The 24,063-nt window shown below is 45.2% G+C and overlaps 1 protein-coding gene across 12 annotated transcripts in view; it reads right to left on the reverse strand.

Annotated features, from left to right (window-relative positions):
* BIN1 (bridging integrator 1) overlaps positions 1–24,063 on the reverse strand; it is a 98,073-nt gene that overhangs the window by 17,666 nt on the left and 56,344 nt on the right. For 6 of the 12 annotated variants that reach the window (XM_074911510.1, XM_074911506.1, XM_074911508.1 and 3 more), the window contains exons 6-10: positions 22,314–22,421; positions 14,536–14,621; positions 12,850–12,925; positions 10,764–10,846; positions 3,012–3,162 (exon numbers count right to left, since the gene is read on the reverse strand). In XM_074911510.1, coding sequence (XP_074767611.1) covers positions 3,012–3,162; positions 10,764–10,846; positions 12,850–12,925; positions 14,536–14,621; positions 22,314–22,421 — 504 coding nt within the window. Of the gene's footprint in view, positions 1–3,011; positions 3,163–7,990; positions 8,036–10,763; positions 10,847–12,849; positions 12,926–14,535; positions 14,622–19,525; positions 19,619–22,313; positions 22,422–24,063 lie in introns of all 12 variants that reach the window. The other 6 variants (XM_074911509.1, XM_074911507.1, XM_074911503.1 and 3 more) reach the window with 2 other exon arrangements.

The raw sequence follows: 24,063 nt of genomic DNA on the forward strand, positions 1-24,063 counted from the left end.
GGAGCTGCTGCTGTGTTGGAACAAAGCAGCCATACAAGTTCCCAGCACCATAGCAATGCTCAACAATGACAATGCTTTCCATTTACAGTAATGTTTTACAGTTTACAGGATCCCAAGGCAGCAAGACCTGACAATGGGCACCCAGTATATCAGTGTCAGGCCCAGATAAGAAACACAGCAATCCCCAATTCCTAGTCCTCTGTTCACACTCCTCCAGCATATAACTGAGCTCTACAAAGGCATTTATTCTGACTGCTGAGGATATGCCCAGTTTTCTACTGGGTTAACACACTTTTAGAGAGTGTGAGTGAGTATGCAAACACATATTTTCCACTGAATAGCTGGCATGGAGAAATAATGAAAGTAGTGTGTTCACTTCTGACTTTTCACTGTTGGCAGAAGGTGGTGTGTCCATATTCCCTGAGAACAATCCCTTCCTGAAAATCACCTGCTTGACAGTTGCAAGAAGGGACCAGAAATTTCAGGGAAAAGCTATTCTCAATTCCCTAATTACAAACTCTGAAGTCAAAAAGATCCCAACTCTTCTGCTATTTATTTCTCTAAAATAGTCGGTCTCCTTTCTTCCAGTGCATTAGTGTTTTGGGAAACCACCACTTTCACAGTGTCCAGCAGTCTAAAACCACATTTCAAAGACAACAGGACTGCATATTGATGCTGGGCTATACCTAGAAATTCACGAACAACTTCATCACCTAGAATAAAACAAATACTCTACAATTTCTCTGCTGACGTGGATCCCACAGAGTTTTACCTGTCTAAATTCAACATAGTTGAGCAATTTCAAAAGTGTCATTACAATGTTTCACTGATGTAACTGAGAGCAAAAGTCTGACCTTTGAAATTTCACAGACCCCTGAAGTCCTGTGTCATCATCAAATTACTCAGTGCAGAGAGCTTCTTCCAAAAGACAGAAATAAGCTGCTTTTGAGAACTAAATCACAGTAAAAGAGCTATTTTTTTGTCATAGGGAACAGTTCAAAACTTAGTATTTATTTGGTCTCTCCTAATTTGTTGTCTTTCATTCCACAGCCTTTGCTTATTGTTTGCAGAGAGGAAGAGGCCAGAGAATTGTACTAGCTTGTTGCTCCATCCTCCCCCAGAGGATGAGGCCCTTAGCCTCCCTAGAAGGACCCTAGAACAAATCACCCACATCTGTGAAGATTTCGGTATTAAAGGCGACCACTGCTTTAGTAGTAGTCGAGACTACTACTAAGAGTAGACACTCGTGTTTTCCAGCTGACTGGCAAGCTGGCACATACTTAGTTTCTAGACTTTATCCATACAGACACAGGCTTAGCTCTGAGTATGAAACCCCTGCCCTTGACTTCCCTCCATGTCTCAGCACCTAGCACGAATAGGGAGCTCCACTCTTCACTGTAGTGAGGCCCGGGAGCATGAATTTAATACAGACTGGGAAAGAGCTGCCAGCTGGTGGCAGCATTAGCTGCAAATACTATTTCAGTCTTGCCTGCGGCCCATCTGAGGCTCCAGCCAGGGCTGCACTGGAATATTCTGCTTGCTCGACAAAAGGTGCCTCCAGCCCCATTCCTGTGGGCAGGAAGGCAGCAAGTGAATGAGAACGCACTTGCAGGCTGGCAAAACCACGGCTTATATGCGCTACTTAAATGAACGGGAAGAAGCCAAACTCAGCAAGACAAGTCCACAGGCAGGGTGAGTGAAGTCTGCAAGTGAACAGCTCAATAAATTTGTATGATTTCTTGTTCCAAATTTCAATCAAGTTATGGCAATCTCTGACAAAATGGGAAGGCAATTCTGGATGCACTATCCTCCCTCCTCCACACACATATGCTACTCCAAAGTCCTAGGCAGGGCAGTGATAAAGCCACTCTGGAGAAGTCCTGAAAAGACACTGCCAGGCACCCATACATCTCACAGGGCTGGAAAAGACCCTTTATCCAATGTACGAACATCTCCTTTTTGTTCCTAGATAATCCTGAAAATCAAAAATGCAGTGGAGAGAAAAATGTTGTGAGCAGCAGTTCAGAAACAGGAGACAGCCTACACCACAGGCCCGGATTTGGAATCACATTGCTATATATTTGACAACAGCAAGGAAGTTCTGAGTTTCACCCATCTCTTTTCGGAAGTTACAGGTTTTCTCTTATCAGTTTGATCAGAACCCCTCTCAGCTTTAATTCTTCCTGGAAGATTCCTCCTAAGTGTCCCACTTAAATGCCAAGGAATGGCACCAGACAAATTTGTCAGCCTAGTTACCACTTTTCCCTACTAAGCTTTTCCCCATTCAGATGCAAAGAGGAAGTAAATGTGTTATTTTCCTTAAATCCCAAAGTAAAACATATATGATATGCTGAGTATCAGGAGTTACATCTACTATTTTAAACATGTCACTGGGTATCTCCTGTGTAAAGAAAGGACTAGAAAAGGCCACATGGAAGGTATCAGACCCCAGATAACAGACAGTCTCCTTCCTGGTACCCACCTAATTTATAGCATAAAAATCTAATGCCTTTATTTTTAGCATAATATTTTATCTTGGGATTAAAGTAAAATATCATGCAAAGTACAGATGTTCTCCTTATCCCTATTAAACTTTTTTCTTTGAACTTTCCTCAGTTACAGAAGTTCTTGAAAAGAAACTGGACCACTGAATTCTACAGGTTAATTCAAATGTAAAGAACAAACTTCCTCGCCTAGCTACAACTCCCTCCTCCCTGGATCTTCCTGGCTGTGCTACCGGACAGCAAAAGGTATTACTGGTCCTCCCCTTGTAGAGGCATTCAGAAACAACTTAGTTCTTCCTGATATGATCTATAGATGACAAATGAGCAACCTGCATTCTCAGGAACCTTTCAGGAATCAGTAAAGGAGAACAATTATCATGTCATATTCTCTGTGCTCAGTAGCAAGCAGAGGTCCAACAAAGCAAACAATGGATGTCCTTGACTCTCAGAGCCTGTGTCATCAGCGGTCATACTGCAAAGACATGATCAATGGCATAGGGACACTACCTGAGATGGTGACTTTGGGATGCTTGCCCCGGGTGCTTCCAAAGTGGACGGTTCCAGTTCATGGTTGACAGTCTTGGTCTCAGGGCTGGTGATGGGAGATCCATCTGGTGGAGGTGAGGGGCTTTTATTTGCTTTCGCTGGGGTGCTGTCACTGAAGAAAGTGGAGAAATAAAGAAATAGAGAGGGGAGAAAAAGAGAGAGGTCTGAGCCAGGCCTAAGAGGAGTTATGCCAACCAGCACAGATCAGTGGGCCTCTTATCTCTTTGCTTCACTGCCCAGACACACAATGAAGATATCCGAAGCCTCTACAAGCTGCTGAGAAGCATCTTTGCTGAGTCATTTGCAGTCCAACACACTGCAGCAGCATTACTGTGCAGCAGGCTACTCACTAAATTCCTACTGCACGGATATACTTTGCCTGAGACACAGGAAAACAAAACAAAACAAAAAAATCGGGCATCCTTAATTCTGCTAGATTCTAAAATAAGTGCCTGACATTAAATCATAGTCTTTTAATACTGGGGAAGCAGATGGGGGAAGGAATTCTGTTGCAGCTCATTTAGTTGTAGATTGTATAGATAAGAATTTTGCTGCATGGTGGCATACTGACACTTGCATGGGTTATGACTAATAGATTTGCAACACCTGAACTAAGAGGAATATGATATTCTATGATTACAGCCTATGTGGTACAAACTGGCCAAGCTGGAAGAGGGGCAAAGTAGCCAGAGGTTTCACAGACTGTTCCAAACAACAAAAAAAAACGTGAGTGGCTACTAATAAAATTTTTTCTATTATGGAAACTCTCCCTAGCCCTGTTTTCAATGAAGAACCCCTCCTGCCCTTGCCTTTCCAGTTGGTCCTTATTCTAGGAGTTTCTGACACACAGTCAAGAGGGATTCTTCAAGTAACTAAGATGCAAGGAGCCTATGTCAATGGCATTTGTTGGTTCATAACTTGGTCAGATTTCAACAGATTTTTCAAAGGAATGGAAATAGGCACACACACACCTTTCCCTAAGGGCACACCCTGGCCAAGTGTCAAGTCTGTGCTTCAAAGTATGGAATCATGAAAGGTTTACTAAAAAGTTGGTTACAGAGAATTCCAACAGGGATAAAGGTAAAACCATTTTCCCAGCCTAATTCTCAGGAACAGCTGAATCATCTTGGCTGAAATTCAGCTCCCCAAAAAGCAACTAATCAATTCATCTCAAGTCATGCAGAAGCACAGACACTGGTAGGAGCTATTTTAGCAAAGAGGTTACAGTTTGGCAAAACTACACTCAATTGAAAACAGAATATTACAGAATATTGCAAAAGGGCTGTGCAACCTCATCTACAGGGAGATATATTTGCCTCCATTCATGAAACTGAAGTTCTTGCGAAGTTAAAGACCTTGGGAGGCTGAAAGGAACAAATCTTTTCCTACAACTTGAGACAATAAATCCCAGTATAGAGCCATGACTAGAGCAATGCAGATCTGATTCTGCAGGGACACCAAGTCAATTATTTCTTAGCTCTGTCCCAAGAGAACCTAGAGCTCCAGACATGTACACCCACTCATACTTGGATGCCCGAGGTGTGGTGGTCATTGGTTAACATGCATGATGACCTCATTCCTAAACACTCACGAGTAGGGGGACAGAGGAGGAAGGGACAGCAAGGCACTTCAACAAACCTCCCCTTCCAAGCAAGCATCTCCCCCTGCTCAGCATTCCAGCTTTCAAGCTCCCCACCCCATTCCCTCTTCATTCACTTCACCCTCACCCATTCCACCCACTTTCTCCCCATATCCACACCCCACACGCACATTTCCCCTCAAAGCGCTTGTTCTCAGGTCCACATGCAGGTCAGATGTTTCTGATGACACTGATGCTAGCAGCACACCACCATAATGCAACAAACCCAATGACATTCTCTGCCAGCAGCTCTCAACCAGGGGCACACACACCAAGGGAAAAAAAGAGGAAAAGGAAGAAGAAAAAGGCAAGAGGAGGAACAAGAACATGAATGTCAATCCCTGCAGCTCTTTAGTTTGACTGACATGCCTACAGAGTCCTTCCTCAGAGGTCCCCAGAAATCCCTTCAAAACAGTAGGTTGGGTGAAGGATTCTGAAAAATTGATAAGGTTGTGCTACAGATTAAAAGTAATAATGGTTGGAGGGTGAAGGTAAGGAAGTCCCACTCTAAATGGGAGTCACCAGAGAACAGCAGGAAACAACAGAAAATGTCTTCTGATGCTAGAGCTGGGGAAAAAATTACATGTTACTTTTTCTGGAGTTGAAAGCACTTTGGAGAAGATGGGGGACAGCAATCTATAGATAGACTGCTGGGACTCCTCAAAGACCCAGACTACATTGAAAATATTGGGACTATCAGCTGGCCTACCAACACAAGGGTAGACTTTTCCTTCCAGGGACCTGAAGAGGCCATTTCCCCCAGTGAGAAAGGAATTCAGGCTTATTTTTTAAAGGCCATAGAACAGCTTTTTAGTGCCTTATTTTAGGTGCCCAACAGTGACTTCATTTGGAGATACATTGGTAAAAGGCTCCCACATGAGAGGCAGCCCAGTTTCTTCCCCTCATTGTACAAGGGCTGAGAGGGCCCCACACTAAAGCCTTCATTAAGTCACTACTATTTACAGCTTGTTTGATGTGTTGGCTGATCCCCCTTGGAAAATGCCAGTGCTAATTTTGGCTGAGCCTTTTCCAGTCCCCTGAGCAGCACCTTCATTCCTGCACTTGTTGCTTTGCACGCATTTAGCCAGTGCAACCAGCATCAAGCAAGCCTGTCACCAGGATCCTCTGTCCTTCACAGGTCCCCAGGGAGCACACACTGCCCACACAGAGCAAAGTCCCGTCTCCAAACTGCCTGCTTGCTCTAGGAAACACAGGGGAAAAAGAGTGCAAGAGTGTGGGTACTGTCCCCACTGACCAAACGTGAGCACCACAGTAAAAAAAGTCAAAACAACAAGGTCATTGCGCTCTCTTTTTCCTTCCCATGAGCAACTGGGAAGTGATGCCAAATCCAGGAATATCAGGCAGCAAAGGGAAGGGGGTGTCAACTTTCTTCTGCAAATAGAGAGCTGGGAACAGAGTCTAATGCAGTTACTAAAGCTGAAGGGAAAGCCAAAATCCCCCAGCCTCTTTTAGTGCTGCTGAGCTCCCAGATCCATCATGGGGACGCCTCATCTGTTCTAGAAGAGCAGAGTAACATCTGCAGATGGGGTTCCCATGTGATTCTAACAATCCTCTGGTAGAGGATGAAACCTACTTTCCAATATGGTAAAAACAGACCAGTGACCTCCTGCCAAGTTCTTCAGTTAAAAAGAAAGAGGTTGGCATCTCCGCTAAGGCGCAGACAGGGCTTTTTAGCCAAAAGTAACTTTTATTTTTTAGCACCAAAGCAGGCTGTTGAATTACTTTTTTTTTTTCTTTTTCATAAAAAGGGGGGAGGGGGGACAGGACACAGGAAAAAGAAGGAAGAAGCACCTACATACCCAAACATACAGTGGCATAAACGTATATTCTTGCTGCAGATCAAAGAGTGACCAAGTCCCTGACCCTTCTTCCCCTCACCAAGGGTTGCACATTTCTCTGACCCCAGCAGCTGCTCTGATAGCAGACACCCCCAGCACAGCCCAGGTCAGGCACCTTAACTGCTGGGCCAGTTGGACTTTTATGAAGGCAAAGCAGAAGGATGTTGTGGCTAGAGCTCACCAAAATGAGGTTTACTAGCTCTCCCTCTGCTGTAGCATCCATCTGTTCTCAGTGACTGGAAATACTTGACCTCCTGCCTGGTGCAGGTACAACACTGATCCAAACCAAGGACCAGGGACAAACATCCAGAGAAGTACTACTGGGAATCCTCTTTTTCCTATAGCAGAAAACCTCAGAATAGTAACAACACAGACATTCCTTCACTACTTTTCATTTGAGGACATAAAATCAAGATCTTCCCATTAGCTTCCCTGTGAAATTACCATTCCCCACCCTCCAGCCTCCCACTTTACAAAGGATGCATAGCAGAGACAGAATGGTTGTGTGACTTGCCCTAGTCAGTGGGAAGCCAAAATCAGAAAAGCAAGGATCCCTATTCACCATTGTTGCTGGCAGGACATCATCTTGAGATTTTTTTTTTTTTTTTTTCTTCCTATAGGGACCCCATGGAGAAAATACTAACATAAAGACTAAGGAAAAAAAAAAAAAAAAAAAATCAGAGGAAGCTTTCATGCCATTTGCAACAATTCCCACTTTGCTCCACAGCATGTTCTTGTCAGAGTCCTTGACCTTGGCTATAGTAACTCTAGGCATAGTAGCTATCCAGTTATTCAATGACATCACTGTCTTGAAAGGCAAGATGCTGACATTTGCTGTCTTTATACAAGACAACAGGGTTTCTTTTCCTTCAGCACTGCACAAAATTTTAAATGGATGGAGCAAGGTATTGAGGACCCTCAGAACAGAGCAAGTAAAGAGCAAAGCTGGAAGCATCCTTCTCCCATCCCATCATACTCCCAACTGCAACAGGTAGATAGGACAGGACTTCTGAGTTTTAAAGACCTGCCTGTCTGGCAGCACAGGGAATGAGAACACAGCATTTCAGACTTGTTTAAAAGGGCAAGCTCCACTAGGTAAAACTACTGGTTGTTAATCATTAAAATTGCCCTTATTTCCCATGGAAACCCCAGCACTGCACTTCTAGTCACACAAAAGCAACTGAAAAGACAATGTCTGAGCTTTCACACTGCCTGCTTAGATAGGAAAAGAAGCAAGGATTCATACCAGGCGCACAAGCAGTTAATGGGATTATCCAGAAACAGAGAGATCTCGGCAGGCCACGAACACATCATATCATGCAAAGGACCCCTCTCCCATCACAGGGTTAACACGTGCCAGGCTGTTAGAGTCCAGCAACAGCCTCTCCAGCTTTAGGAACTAAGTCAAACACATATCGAAATGCTGCTCTCCGTACCGGTACCTGCTCATCTTTTTCCTGAGCCTGGCGAACAGTTTAGTTTTCTTTCTGTTGAGGATGGCACGCAAATCATTTCCGTTACAGAATGGCACAGTCAAACCAGGAAGGAAAAATTCAACTTCTGAGCACCCATTCACTTGGTGCCACAAAACTCACTGTAATCAAGATGACAAGATCTCCTCTCTCTCACACACAGAAACATGTGCACACTTCCCTTGGTTCCTAGAAAGCTATGGCCTGCTTTGGAGAGGGCAGGAGAGGGCTTTATGTGACTGTCAAAGTTCTACATATATGTGAGCAATCTACTGTTTTCCCTGCTCTTTGGAATATAGGGCCAGGGTGCACATGGAGAAGAAGTAAAAGGAAACTGTATAGACCAGCACAGAACTGTAAATGTCTTTTTTTCCCCACAGGTAATCACAGTTCCTCAGTCTCCCCTGTAAATATTGGTACACAAGAAACAAGATCCCCATTTCCCTTTACTTATGTGATCTGTGCACAGTCTTATAGGTGGAACCTAATCAGCAGCTTTCCTACTACATTTTCTTCCAGTTTGATCATACTAGGATAACACTACAGATCTCCTAGGTCTTCTAGGCATCTGAGCCTGGAATGCTCAAACTCATTCAGAAACAAATCCCAAAAACACATCTGACATTCCCATCTTTGTACTACTGTGCTACACAGCCAGCATCAGATACAGAAATACTTCTGTAGGGCCTCGCATGAATGCCATAGTGATGTGCACAGATAATTGCCTCTCTTCTCACACCTCCTCATTCATTTCCTGCCATTGTATCCATCTCCAATCCCCTACCCAGTAGAGAAAGTTTAGGGAAGCATCTGCTTCTGCTGCAAACCACAATAAGCAATCAGATCAGGGGCTATTTCCTCCTGCACACTCTTGCTCCAGCCCTGCACCACAGAGAGAGGCCAGATGTGCAGGAGAGAAAGAAGTGCCTCACAGCATTTCCTGGTCACTGCAAAACATATTTACTATCCTGGCAAACCTTTGCTATATCCTCCTACAAGAGCCTGCTCCACCATGCTCAGGAGGAAGAGAGTCACTCTGGGGCAGGTCTGGCATCTCAGCCGAGATGCAGGGACTAAGTGATGAAGCAGCGGCACTCAGATTTCTACCCACACAGGGACCTCTGTGTGTGCTCTCATTTTCAGTTTTTAGGGCCATGTGATCTCGTAGCCAGCCAAAGAGCACAGAACTGTGGCTGAGACACCCATTACAGCCCCAGATGAGGCTAGTAGTTTGTAGGGGTGGAAATTGTGAGGACAGGTAATTTATTCATTGGAGGTTCTTTCAGGCCAGAAAACTTCATGCCACAACACCACTAAACATATCTGGGTCAGACTGTCACTACAGCCTGCAATCACTTCCTTGAGGAAGAAAAGAAGGAGAAGGAAAGAGCTGGAGAAAGCAATGGTTACAGCTTTCATCTGTCCTGTTACTTCACCCTCTTCCAAGGGCCCTGTAGAATGCTGCTATCAGAGACAACATGGCACATGGCAGCAAGAGGCTGGGCACCACAGCCTCCTCACAAGGCTTCAGTCTTGTTGGGTTGTGATGATCAACAGACACCACATGCTAATTTAGGAAGAAGATATTATTTTCGCAAGAAGCACTCCTATTAGCATCTTGGAAATTTGGTGTTAGCAATCCAAAATTCAGTGGTGAAATTCTACTCAAACATCCTCTTCCTTTAGAGCTGGAACAAGACACACAAGTTGTCTATACACAACTGCAACAGGAGGTTAAACTGGGAGGAGAGACAGGGGAGCACAGAGATCTCAACAGCTGATCTAGCCCTTCCAAATCAGTGCACTCAGACCACAGCTTGCCCTTACTTCATGCTGACTTCACCTCCTCCCTCCATCAATGCACCAATTGAGGACTTGGACTGTGTTCCTGCTCACATGGCACGTGGGATTAGCAGCAGCTGGAAGCCAGAGCCCGACGTTGTTTCATCACTCACGCATTTGGATGGGAGCCAGACAGCTTCATCCAGAGTCGGACCTCTCCCTCCCCTCTCAGTGCTAGAGAATGTGCAGACTTGCACTTAACCATACAGGACTGGACCCCACTGAGGAAAGAAAACTAAAGGCCTGAAGGACACCCACTCCTTGCATACATGTAGATTAGAAGTGCTCCGAGATCAGGAAGCCCCATATTAGTGAGGCTGCAACTAATTCCACAACTCACACTGAGGAAACACACCTCAGCTGGGTACATAGGAGGGACTATTAGACTTTGGCAGACAGGTGGTTCCAAGTTTGGAGGGCCAAAGAAGAGGCTGGGGAAACAAATGTGCTCTTTTTGGTCAAGCTCCCAAGCTGCAGATACATGGTGGAAGCTTTTGAGGGAAAGAACAGGACAGGTGCTGAGCAACTGGACCCAGAACGAAGGGCAGCTCAGTATTACATGTCAGTGCATGGAATCTGACTTTTAAAAAAGCAGAGCTGGGACTCAGTTGCCTAGCTATCAGCACCTAGTTTAGGTCTATCAGTTTAGGTCTCTATCAGCACCAATGTTTAGGCCTCCAGATGCTATTCTAGAAAGGTAAGAGGTATTACATTGCATCACCCAGCCCCAAGTGCAATCTTGGGCATGCTCTAGGGAGTCTCAGGAGAGCACTGGCTGGCTATATGCAAGCAGTCAAATCACTCCCCAGCTGACAACATGGAGGTTTCAATACCCCTGGTAGAGAAATCCCTATTCCTCCTCCCCTGGTGAGGGAAAGACACTGCTCCCACAGTTACTGACCTGGGCTGTGCTTTAACAGGGAAGGCATTGCCTGAGTACTGCTTGTCTAGACCCAGCAGGACATCATGGAGATTTTGGTTCAACTGCAAAATACAAAAGAAAGAAAAAGAATGAGAAAAGAGCCCAAGTGCCAGAAAAGAGTCTGGGCTGGCCTGCACAGGCTTGTGCCCGGACATGTGCACATACTCAGCTATCCCAAGAGAGGACAGCTCTACATCTGTTTCCACTCCTCCATGGAGTACAAAATGCTAGAGTACTCAAACTGTTGAAGAGCTGCTGATGCCTTGTGGGAATGCTCTGTCTCCCTTACACATCATCCTCTCTGCTTCTCTATCACCTGCCCTCACTGGTGTGCTGCCAGGTACCACTGCAGAAGTGGGTAGAGTGTTTGCTTAAGGGTCTAACGTGCTACAACTGAAGGTTCACTCCGGATTTGTAGCCAAAGCTGTTCTTCAGACCGCTTATCAAGGCTTGGGATATGGCCATTTCAAGTGTGGAGCCAAAGGCAGCTGGACTTCCAGTCACCAACAGGCCTTGACTTCTCAGGCTGCCTGGGCCATCTATGTTTGGGCACCTCAGTATCTTCGCAGAGATGCAATACTAGGGGTTAAACTCTCCCTGGCACCAAAGGCTGTAATATTCACTCCAGACACTCCTATTCTGAAGCATCCAATTCATAAACAAGACGAGATGCCAGATTTATCATTGGTAGGAGGAGGGATCCAATGCAATCAATGTTGGAGGCATTGTGCCAGCAACACCAGCAGTTAATCGGATGCTATAGCAGTAATAAGAAACAGATGGTTCTTATAGAATAAAGCAAAATCCCTGCTCTCATACAAAACTCCTCAGGAAAGAAAAATCCAAGACATGATGCAAGAAGAGAATTCCTGTGTAACAAGCATCTTTCCCATGTTTTGCTGACTGTAAGTTAACAGCAACAAACTGATAATTATAACAATCCTCCCTGTTCTTAACAACCAGTTCATCCCTCAGCGGGGAAAAGCAGGCTATTAATTGGAAAGGTCCCCATGAAATGTCAGCAGGGCTCAAAACTGATGCATTACACCAAGGCAGAGGGCCCCTGACTGCTCGGAATTGAAGGACTGTAATGTTGCTTGTTGCTTAGCGGCTGTCTTATTGTTAGGATGACATTGGGGAGGGGAGGGAATTCAAGAGTTCTCCAGCTCTCAGTCATTCATCAAGATTAGTGCAACATTTACAGAGGGTGCGCAACTCTTCGAAGCAGCATACAGACCTAAGAAATTCAAGACTTCTCTAGATTTTAAGTGAAAGAACAAGAACATATTTGTAAACGAAATTGGCAATGGGGGGGCTTTCCCACAGACTGTTCCTGAGGTCTCTACTAGGCACTGACACACAGCACCAGGATCTGGTCTGCTGCTACCAGGTTACAACCCTGCTTACTGCTGTGATTCCCAAATTGTGCCCAACTGGTAGCCCACGCAAGGGACATGCTAAGAACTCAAATGCCTTCTTTTGGGTCACAGGGCAGGAAAGAAGCCAAAGCAGAGAGGTACTGCTGGGCAGTGCCTTTTTGAGGGACCAGAGTGAGGTGGGTCTCAGTCTTCAGCTGACTTGCAGATTGGCAGTTTCCCTGCTGTTTTCATACCCACAGCTACACAGATGAGGGTTCACAGCAACTTGCTGCCAAGCAGAGGAGGAAGAAAATAGATACCAGGCTGAGAGTGCCCAGGTTACAGATCTGTAATGTAGACAAACTAAAAAAAGACAGCAAGAGACAGACCTGCAAGTTGCTTCCCTTCCCTCTGCAGATCTGCAAACAAGTCCTGCCAAGTGACACAAACTCCCCACTGCTGCATGGTCCTGTGGTCTCTTCCCTGTGTTGCATCCCTTTACATTACTATCTCAGACAGCCTTTCTCCCAAGCGGCTCAGAAAAAAATAAGGGTTAACATTTTTCTCTGATATAGGGCAAATACTGTTCTCTCCAGCTGTTTTTTTCAGTTTGGGGTCGTTTTTTGTTTGTTTGTGGGTTTTGTTTGTTTTTTTAATAACAGTGAGGAAGCTGTGTATTAGTAGGGTAAAGTTGTTAGTTGCCTTACCTTGCTCATTTCTTTATGGAAGTTCTCTTCTAGGCCTGCTATACTCTGGAATGTGTTGACGTAGAAACCAACACGACTGCCAAATGAAAAATGAGACAGAAGAATGTAATGGACACAATGCTCTCCCAAAACCTTTCCATTCTGCCCCTTCTGCTACTTCCCAGCCACCATTCCCATTCAAACTCTACTCTGTCAGGTCTGGTATGTGCTGGAAGAGAAGGGCAGCAGAGGAGAGTGAAGGGGGTGATGGACCAAAGGCCAGGTATGGGGCAAACATGTCCATAGTGAGGAGAAGGCCAGGTGGGAGAGGATCCGAATATGTGCTGGGCTAAAGGGAGAGGGAGGTGCAGGGTAGAGGGGGAGCAGAAAGAAATTTAAAAAAAAAGAAAAGAAATTAAAAGAGCCAGTGGTAGGGTGATGGAAAGGAGAAGAATAGAGGCTGTGACGCAGATGGAGTGTAGGGAGAGGCAGGAGGACAAATATTAATTTGCTCTGAAGTCTCTCAGCTCCAGGAGAAGCAAAAAGCATGAATTGTTTGCTTCAGGGGCAGAAGAGTAAGAAAACACAGGACAGGCACAGAGGGAACCAGGAAAGAAAAAGGGTCAACTGAACAACAAGAGCCTGTGAACAACCTGTGACACCTTAAAATCCCAGCAGCTACCTGCCACTCTCCTTCCTCTAGCCAGCTTGCCAGCTGCCAGAGTGCTGTACCAGCACCCATCTGGAGGAACAACAGCAGGAGGGAGATGCTCTCCAAGGCCAGCAGCATCACTGTTCTGCACATGGAACCACCCAGATGTCTCACCCCTCCCAGCTCCTTTCTCAGTCAGACCTACACACTGCTTTGAGCAGCGAGTCCTGACCCAAGCTGGGAGGAAAAGGAAGTGAAGGAAGACATCAGCACTTTGCTTTCCCACCCTGCCACAACCCACTCTCTTCATCACCCACAGACCAGCACTGCCAACCCAGATGTGATCACTGCATTTAAAAATAAGAAACTGGAACACCCCTAGGAAGATTTTGTCTGCCTTCCACTGTGCCCTCCCCATATATCAGCTTCTGCTGTCCTCCAGTTTATACGCCAAGCTAAATGTTGGTCCAAACCTGAAAGCGACATCCAAAGCAGAGCACCCTGTTGTCTCATCCTCCCTCCTATGTTAAACTTGCTGCTTCACAGGGTGCTCACAATCTTGCATGGTGAGACACAGTGATCAAGGCATATCACCTCCTGGCTCTCTCCAACCCTGGTGACTGTATAAACCCTTCTGACATCTCATTTTCCCTTAACTAGTCAGCTGACATACTCAGCTGCAGATGTTCCTTCCAGCCAGCCAGCTCCACACCCAAAATCTTAGTGAACCACAGCCTGCTCTATCTGCTGTCCACAGCAGAAGCTGGGTCACTGCCCAGAAAAGTTGGGCAGAGTTGGTGGGACAAAGGGCTTAATCAGATGAAGCATAGAAACAGTTTCTCTTTGTGACAAAATTGAGTTTCTCATTAGGATCATGAAGCAAAGCACAGAAAGCCCAGGGTGAACATGGCTGGGGGGAATCCTAGGATTGATATGTCTGAGATGATCCAGAAAACAAGAGCAGACATCCAGCTCAAACTAAGGAGAACAGTGATACAAGAGCTTGAGTTTTCACTTCCTTCCAACCAGTCCTTGAGAAAACTTCCAGCACTCACCTATTCCATAGTGAAGGCAGCTCCTCCTGCAGATCAACATTCATCTCTTCAAACACCTTCTGAGCCTTTACTAACTCTTCTTCAGCCTTAATAACAGAGAAGAGAGATTGTCAGCTCCAGCACAGACAAGTACCCTGCAGGACTGGGACAACTGTGACTTCTGACTTCCTTGGGAGACCAGGCAAAATTCTGACATAGGGTAATCCCTATCCCAAACGAGGAAACGAGGGTTGCATCACAAGTGACTTGATGCCACTTCAGCTTGCAAGCGTTACTCTCAGGTTTTCTCTCAAGGGATTTCCTTGTTTTTACTCAGAAAGTAATTCAAACATCCACTAATGTGTTTTAAGTTCTCTAAGATTCCCTGGCTTCAAAAACTGAATGGAGCTGGTCAGGCAGTTCAGCCGCCAGCTTGGACACAGATGAAGCTAGGAGTGGCCCCTGTCCCTTGCTAGGTCTCTGAAAAGGTCGAAATCCATCCCAAATGGCACTGAAGAAGAGTCCTCCCTCATGGGGACTCTCTCTGCTCTGGTAAGGTCATGCCAAAGCCCCATCTCTTCCGAGGATGGGAGGAGGTCTGCATCCTCGGCTGATACAGCACTCTCACAAAGCCAAATGGAGAAGCAAGCAAGGGTATGCAAAGCTGTGCCAGCAGGAGGCCAGGCTGGAGTGCTTGAGCAGCAGGTCTTGGTTTCACAACTCTCATCAGTGAGGATCTAATACAAGAACAATCCCTGGATGGCTGTTGGCCACCAATACCAAAGGAAATATGCCTTATACAGGACTGCTTCCTCCAGTTGAGAGTTTAAACTTGGTCTGTTCATTTGACGCAGACCCTGACAGACCCCAACACTGATGCATGAATTCTGCCAGGTTTCAGTGACAAAAAGGATGATCCTGGTTTCTGTTGCTGACAGCAGACGCCTGCAACAAGCACAGTCCCCTTCCCATATTTGTCCTAGGTGACCTCTTCCTCTTTTCAGTGCCCCAAGTTAAACCTTGAAACTTGCTAATTAAAACATTTCTATTCTGTCATTTGTAAGAGCATAGCATAACCCTTTGCAGTGGGATGCAGGATAGCAAATCCCTGCATGAGCAACTTGACAACACACCTTAACAGGAATGTCAACATGAGCGCCTCCTTATGTGCGTGACAACAGTAGGAATGTCACGATGACATAGTGATCTGCAGAGCCCGCAAGCCAATGGGGAACTGGATCTCTCTACAAACCTGCAATCAGATTCCTACCCCTTCTACAAAATTTTTATCTTCTTTGTGCCAGCTTAATTAAAGAAATCCAGCTCACAGCTCCTTAGTGATGGGTATATGCAAAGATAGAATTGATAGGAGAAAGGACTTGAAAATATTTTGCAGTTCAGAGTCTTGTTCCTCAGTGTTGTGTAGGATCCCTATACTCTCAATTTCTCTCCTGTCTTATAAGCAAGCCACAGAAGCTCCTACTTTCCAGCTAGCTCCACCTTTCAGAGGATTGCTCACTGCTGCCAAAGGCAAGGCTAAGACTTTGTATTCAAGATCAGAAGAGAAAGTTTCTCCCAGAAAAAGACATAACTGGGATGTATTCAAAAGTTAAGAAGATCTTGTGAGGAACAGGCAGGAGGAGAAGGGGTCCATGATGCTTCCAACCAGAAACCCCTGTATTTCACCACTACACCCACTGAAAAACTCAACATTTTGACAGAGCTTACAGAAAACAAACAAAAAGCCAATTTAAACAGAGACAGTTTATGCTGGATCACTGATGATGATCACAAAGACTCCTTCTGCCTTAATATCTCTCTATAAATGAATGTTTCTAATGTAACAATTTTAAAGGAAGAAAAAAAAATTCCAGTCCATCCTTTGGCTTTATCTTATTCTAATTTCCAAACTTGACTGGGACCAGAATTAACCCAGGAGATGGGATAGCTGGGAGATGAGGCACCACCGAATGCTGTTAGTTTTTCAGATACAACGGATATTAGTAACAGTCTTTCCCTCTCTCATTTACCTGTTCAGAAGGTCAGAGAACCTAGAAAGCAACATGTGAATATTGCAACATCCTGAGGCAAAGGCAAAATCAGCAACAGGCAACGTTCACTCCAGAGTAGCTGTAGGAATTGGGGATCCCATTACTGCTTGTGGCTCAGGTAGTGCTCTCAGTCCCAGGTACAGCACTGAATTAATTCTTCACTTCTTTGTCAGCACTTTCTATTTCACCTGTTATCCCTGCCAACCTGATGGAGAACTGAGACAGACGGACATAATGTCCAGGCCAGTAAAATGTGATCTCAGAAAATTCTTCCCTTCCTAAAAGGGGGAAGGCTTGAGCAGGAGCTGGACAACACAAATGCTTTCCTGACCTTTCCCCTAGCCAAGGCTCAGAGTGCCAAGCACAACCAGTTCAGTTGGGACAAGGGGGCAGTTATTCCCCATTACACTCAGGAGTGTCTGGCAATGTCCAGCCTGGTGCTTTCAGATAATCTGGTGACCATTTCTCTTCTAACACTATGCTGTGAACTGTGGTAATTACACACTACTCAGTAAATGGTTTAGACACCCATGAGGCAGGGGTAGGGAGGAGACCTGTGCACCCCACCCCTGGCCCAAGACCCCACCAGTCCCAGCCAGACCTGCCTCTCAGAAGGGCAGCACAGCCCAGGACACATACTTGCTGGCTTTCTCCTACAGACAGAGATATTGTTCTGTTATCACTGCAGCACCAAGGATGTTGCTTTTTAGTCTGTATTCAGCATTTCAGGGGAGCTTAGCAAAAAGGCAAGAATTTGCTGTTCTAAGCCATTTTCCCTTTTGTTTCAAAAAGCTAAGTCACAAATTTATAACTGAGAGCATGCAATAGCAAACCCCCCCGGAGACTTTACAGAAGATCCCCACTGTATTGTTTTTTGTTCGTATCTGCTAAAGGCCTAAAAAGCCAGCAGTTTGCACACTGGAGAGTTTACAGTAGAAATAATAGGTCTTGCTGACCCTGTTTTTGCTTGGAAGTTGTAAAATTACCAGGCAAGAAGAGACAGCAACACAGCTGCTGGTAAGGGGAAGGAATTTTTTTTAGGCTTAACATTGTGAAGCTCTTCAATAAATGCAGTGTCATCAGCCTTCCTGCTTTTATCAAGAGCTTAATGAGATTTAGGATTGTCAGTAACACCTTCAGTCTTAAATTCATGCAAATATAAAAACTGAAGCCTTTTTTTCTCCTGACTGCTTGTGTTTGTGAAAAGATGGAAACCCTACAGGTACAGGATATTTTATTGAGGGTTTGGTTTTTTTTTTTATAGTCCCCAATCAAAATTAAAATTTTAATAAACCCAACAAAGAATCACACAATTAGAAACAAAAAAATTAAGGTTGACAATAGTACTCTTTAGTTCAAGAATGAAAGAGGAAAATCTTAAAGGAGTACTTAACTTGATTTGAAAATATCTGGGGTGACCAAAAATATTAATGGAACGTAGCAGGAGGTCAACACCCCCGGAACAGACAGAGTGAAAAGACTACATGCCCCCTTGTCACCTGCCTTAGAGCAAAGTCACTCAGTAAAGGTGAAATTACCGAATGAGTCTCAGTAACCTAAGATCAGAGTGCAAGGGATGAGGGAGAACTCTTCGGTACTGTTTCTCTAGGCAATCTGTGGGCAGTGGTATTATTCATGGTCACCCCAGCCAGTCTGGGAGGAGGAAAAATGTCCAAGAGCCAATTTATTTACTTGTACCTTGAGAAACTTCCCACACCTGCTTTCTAGTCCTCCAGAAATACCACCAGCCAAACAGACCTGTCAAGAACCACAACCGCGCAGATCATTCCCAGCATGGCAGAAGAACTGGGAAAGCCCTAGCAGCCTGCCAAATGTTCTTCATCCTTCCATCCAGAATGGATACATATTTCCTCCCTTTGCTATGCATCTTAAGCAGGACTGCTAACAGCTGTTCTTTCCACAGGCTTATGGATGCAGTAATCTAGTCTTTTCCCTGATCAATTCATTCACTGACAAGTAATGTGAAGACATAGGAGCATCTGAATGAGAACAGATGAGCTCACCAGGAACTTGTGAACAGGTAACTGGCGCTCTCCCAGTTTGGGTAATGATTTACTATCCCTTGCCCATTGAAAGCATGTTCTTCTCTCTGACTGTTTTCTGTCAGCTCCCTCTTATCCCTTAAGGAGCTCCAATGTAAATACCAAGGGAGATTTTATCAGGAAGCCACACTTCTCCTATGCAAGTAGGATTGAAATTCTTAGTCCCTAGAGTTTCTCTGAGCTGCTCTCATTTCCCTCAAGATGCTGTAACCTACACGTTCAGCCAAGTTCTGCCACATGACACAATCATGACCTCAACCCGGAGCTGTTCAAATATATTACAGGGGGTGCTGGTCTGGGCCCACTTCTTTTATGCAGACTGAAATTCTGTATATCTGGAAACAGCTCTTTAGTCCACGAGAGCCAGGACAGTGCCCATTTTGGAAACTTGGATTTTACCACAGGAGAATGTCACAACCTAATTCAGCAGCCATAGAAATTGCTTTTGAAGCAATGAGATTTTTTTCTGGCTTTACTCAATAGCACAAATGCAGAAGCCAATTTTTCAGTGTTTCCTCCTTTTTATCTCTTTTTTTTTTTTTTTAAACAGCAACATTAAAAATTGCTTCTCTTAGAAGAAAAAGAAAGCAGTAATTGGAGAAACTATACTACATCACCCTCTGCCTTGGCATTGTTCCATAGCCTTTCTTCATCCACATTTTATTTTAGAGAGAGAAAACAATAGTCCAGTATTAATACACCTGATTAGAAATCAATAGGGCAGGCACAGATTCATTCACTGGTCAGCAACTTCCATGTGTCCACCTGTGACTCAGGAGTATCAAGGACACACTTAAAGAGGACTAGAGTGAACGTTGCCTAAAGATTAGTTGCATGGTACAATCTAGAGCCCAAAATAGCACATGCAGGGTTAGAGCCAGGTAGATCAGCAGTCACCTGATTTCGGAGCAGATTAGTTTGTGCAACGAGGTGAGCTTGTAGCTTCCCTTGACACCACTGAGGCGCAGCTTTCTCAAGCAGCGAAACAGGCTGGGGGGAGGGAGCATGTTTGAGTGAAAAGAGAAAAAAAAATAAACAGAACAAGAGAGATACAAACATATATCTTTTAGGATAAAAAAATTATAACCACAACAGTGAGTGTATTTAGAGGCTCGGCCAAACCAGTATCATCAAGGCGAGAGAAAAAACAAACATCCCGGGATCAATCAGTTATGAATCCTTTGAAGCATGCCAAGTTTAGCAGTAATTAATGCTCCAGTGTGGGCTGGGATACTGCAGACCAGCCAGGCAGCTGCAAAGAGCAACAGATATAGTTGTTAGTGACCTAGCACACAGACAACTCTACTCGGAGTCATGGCTGTGAAGTGGAAGCTCCTTAAAGAGAGGTCAGGATTAATTAACCACTGTAATTATTTGCATGCAACAGCTGAAAGTCCACAATGCTTTATTTTAATGGCAGATTGTGAGTTTAGCAATAAGTAGCCATAACAACATCCATGTATTAGAGAAGAAAAAAAAAACAAAACCTATACAACTCTAAAAAGTATTTTCGTTGCTGTTTGTTACTATACCATGAAACATCAATCAAGTCAGTTGCCACTTGTATGCTGTGTCATAAACATGATTTCCCTTTCCTAGGGGCTTGTCATCATATTTCAGAGTACCTTAAACTGGAACAACCCTACTTCAAAGGTCACATGAGCAAAACTGCAGTCACAGGAACAGGGATGAGAACTTCCTACATCAGAGTAGTGCACGCTGAGCCCTGGCTGCTGCCCACAGCCCTGCAGAGCTGTGTGACTGCAAGTGTGGGAACACAGGCTGGGCTGTGAAACCTGCCCATTTGGGAAGAGCATACATACATAACTTTTGGGGACTCACTGCTCCCATCTTTACAGGGCCAGGACAATGTAATGTGTCACATATTATCCCATGCATGAGTTTACGGCCTAAAGCACAGAGGGTGGAAAGATCTGATCCAGCCCAGAATTTGGCTAAGGCAAAGAGTCCAATCAAGTACTAAGAGACACTTGCACAGGCTGAATCAGGAACAGAGCACCAACTCCTAAATCTCAACATTCCACTCTTCAAGTTGCACTGTTCTTCATACTTTAACAGAAGAGCAACAAATAATCCCTCGACAATAACATCTTATGTGAGCAATTGGGGCAACATGAGTGAGTGCAGAAATGACAAAGAAGGCCAGCCTCTTTGGTGCAGATCACCAGGTACCAAGCTGCATAAATAAATTCCTACAAAAAAGTAATTTCCACTGCAGCAAAGATCCCACAGGCACACACCAATAATAACACCACGCCCCAGGGAAATTCTGCTCTTACCCCAAAACATAGGGAAATACTGCTTTGAACAGGAGGCACAACCAGCTCGGTCTCATGCCTTGCATATAGAACCAAGACTCGCTTTACCACACAAACGATGCAACGACACCTGAGCCATCAATCTCTCTCCCCTTTATCTGTCAAGGTTAATCACAATGCATACACTGGGTAGACAGATGACTGATGACTTGCAGCTTAAAATTCAAAGTACTGTGGCCATTAAATGCAGATCTTGCTCTCAGGGAACAGATGCATCTTTATTTCTTTCACACAGGAGAACCACTAGCATCTCTCACATAGACCATATTTGCCCCTACCAGAAATAACTCTAAGCAAAGGATGACAACTCTTCTTAGCCTGGTTAAAAGATACAGATCCAGGCTCTTTCTTTCCTGCACTGCTTCTACCCTGGAGAGTCTTAATGTGCCGCAGGCCACATTCAAGAGAATCAAAGATGTGTTCCCAGCCCTGGATTATTCTATTGTGTCAAAACCTGTCCTGCGGAGTGGAGCGCACACAGGTTCAGATCCACTCAGGGTACAGGAGTAATCCACAGCTCATTTTCTGGGCAGGTATTCAAGGTTAGTACTATCGTGTTTCTTCAGCTACATTTAAAAGAAAATCTAAATCTTAATTTTAATGAAATTTATTTTAATTAAAAATAAAATCCTTGTGTGTTGGACGTGCTCTGCAGTTAACCCTGGATCAAGCAGTTCACAGGCATGAAAGAAATCTCACCCTGACAAGAGAAAACTCTTGGTTTTATGCTTTCAGCCATATTTATCATCTAGTAACTGTGACGAGCAGACAGCAAAACACAGTCATCAAGCATGCATAGGGTACATTTCCAAGAATGAACTTGTAACTCACACACCTAAGGGTCTCTGCTAGAATATCAGAGGACTTTACAAACACAACCAACCTCAAGTGACACTCAAACACTTAACTCTCACCACCACTCTAAGATGGGGAGACAGAGCCCCAAGCAGCAGACAAACTGGAAAATTTTTCCGGGTCACTGTAAGGTTTTGTTCCCCCAAGAGGCACGTGGGCTTTTCTGACGGCAGTTACTGGTCCTGCAGCATCTGAGGAAAGGCATGCCTAGGCCTTGGCCTCTGAGAGATGCAGACTGATAACGGTGGATCTGAACCAACACAACAGGGACCATCCTGCCTTCTAGAACTAAACAGATGAGAAAGAAATACCTAGCAAAACCTCACCAGTTCATGACACTTCAATGATCTTAAAGGTCCTTTCCAACCTAAATGATTCAATGAAAACACACCCAGTGAAGAGGTACAGATGCACTTAAAACCTGCTCAATAGGCAAATGCAAAGGCCTTCCAAAATGAAAGGATGGCTGCATATCCTTCTGCTTGCTTTACCTTGGCAATTTTTGTTTCATCCTTCTTCTTTGCAGTCTGCAGGGCTTCAAAGTGGTGTCTGGCACTGTCGTAATCCACAAGCTTCCTTCCTCGCTTTGCTATACGAGACTAAGAAAGATGAAGAAAAGAGTTGTGACAATCTTCCCCAGCAGCCAAAACCACAAAGCCTCTCAGGAAAAGCACCCTCCTCTTCACCCAACTTCCAGAGCACCCCATGCACTGCCCACACAAGGACACTCACTGGATATTCCACACAGATTGCCCCACAGAGATAGCCCTGGGAGCCACCCGTGGCAACCACCATTGTAGACGGAGCTCCTCAGAAGGAGACAGGGAAAGCAAAAGATCCAACCAACAACAGGCCCCACCTCTGGATGACATTTAAGTTTTCAAAACTGTAGCTCCCATGCTTCCTAACCCTCCCCATGTACCTGCTTCATCATTTTCAGGGCTTCCTGAGGGTTGCAGCCAGACTAACTAACCAGCTCAGAGTCCTAGTTTGTGTGGAAACTCAGATTAAGGTCAACAAAAGGAGGTATTTCTGTTGCCAGCACAGCAAAAGCACTCCCACATGCTCAAGATATGCCTAGGACAGCATTTTAGACCCTGCAACAGAAGGTCCAGACAGAAGCGACCACAGCCACAGGCAGTAGTCTGTTGTAACTAGCTATTAAGCAAGACAAGTGCAAGGGGAAAAATCATATCACTAATAGGCAAGACACTGAAGCTGTAACAAATGCAAGGAGGGACTCAACTGTGTACCAGACTCACGGTCAGGAACAGAGTCCTGACAAGTCCATGTGTAAGAATCCAGAATGGACAGCCAGGCCTGTGGCCTGATCCTCCATCACCCTTCTCTACCTGAGGTGCCTCAAGGCTCTCTCCCCCAGTAGAGTTTCACCTTGGGGAGACTCAGGCCTACTGGGCTACCCTGTTTTAAGAACCATCCATCCCCCTTACACCCTTACCTCCCACACTCTACAAACACCCCAGACTATCTGGGTTGAGCACACATCTTTTCAGCCTGACCCTAGCACCTCCCCAGCTCACAGAGCCTGGTTCAGTGTCAGTGATCAGCAAGCTAGAGACAAGCTGTAGAGCTGAAAGAGATGGCACGGAGCCAGAAGAGTTTCTAATTAACCGCAGCACCCAGGGAAATTGAAAGTGCGAGATGAAGAATCAGCATTGGGATTTACTTAGAAAAGCAGAACTCCCCCCTCCACTACACTTGGCAGGGAGATGCGGTCTCCTCCCCCTAGGCTCCTGCAGATAAGCTGCAAAACCGCACTCGGGGCTGATCTTTCTGCCAGACCAGTTGGGATCAGTTCGCACGTCTCCCACACACGCTCCTCTGCACTTTCAGTAAACGCTGGGGCAGCTCTGTGTGAGTCACAGCAGATCTGCAGGATCTCAGCCACACGCACACCCAAACTGATTTCAAAGAGCTCAACTCACTCCAGGAGAGGTATCACAAAGAAGCTGAGCCACCCTGCAGTCGAGGTCACTAGAAGACACCTCCCAGACATCACGTTGCCAGCCAGACACAGAGACAGAATGTCAGAAGGGCCTTCCAGCAGCGTGACAATCTCAGATGCTTGTTAACGTGTCTTACACACAAACCAGATAAATCCCAGATTTGAGAGGATTTTTCCCCCAGATCAGACTAGTAGAGATAGCTGGAGTTTTGCCCACCTCTGACATGGCAAACAGCCACTTCCAGGTTTCCCTGCCACCCCACCAGGGAGTTTGA

Source organism: Athene noctua, chromosome 7, assembly GCF_965140245.1.
Source record: "Athene noctua chromosome 7, bAthNoc1.hap1.1, whole genome shotgun sequence".
Taxonomy (NCBI): Eukaryota; Metazoa; Chordata; class Aves; order Strigiformes; family Strigidae; genus Athene; species Athene noctua.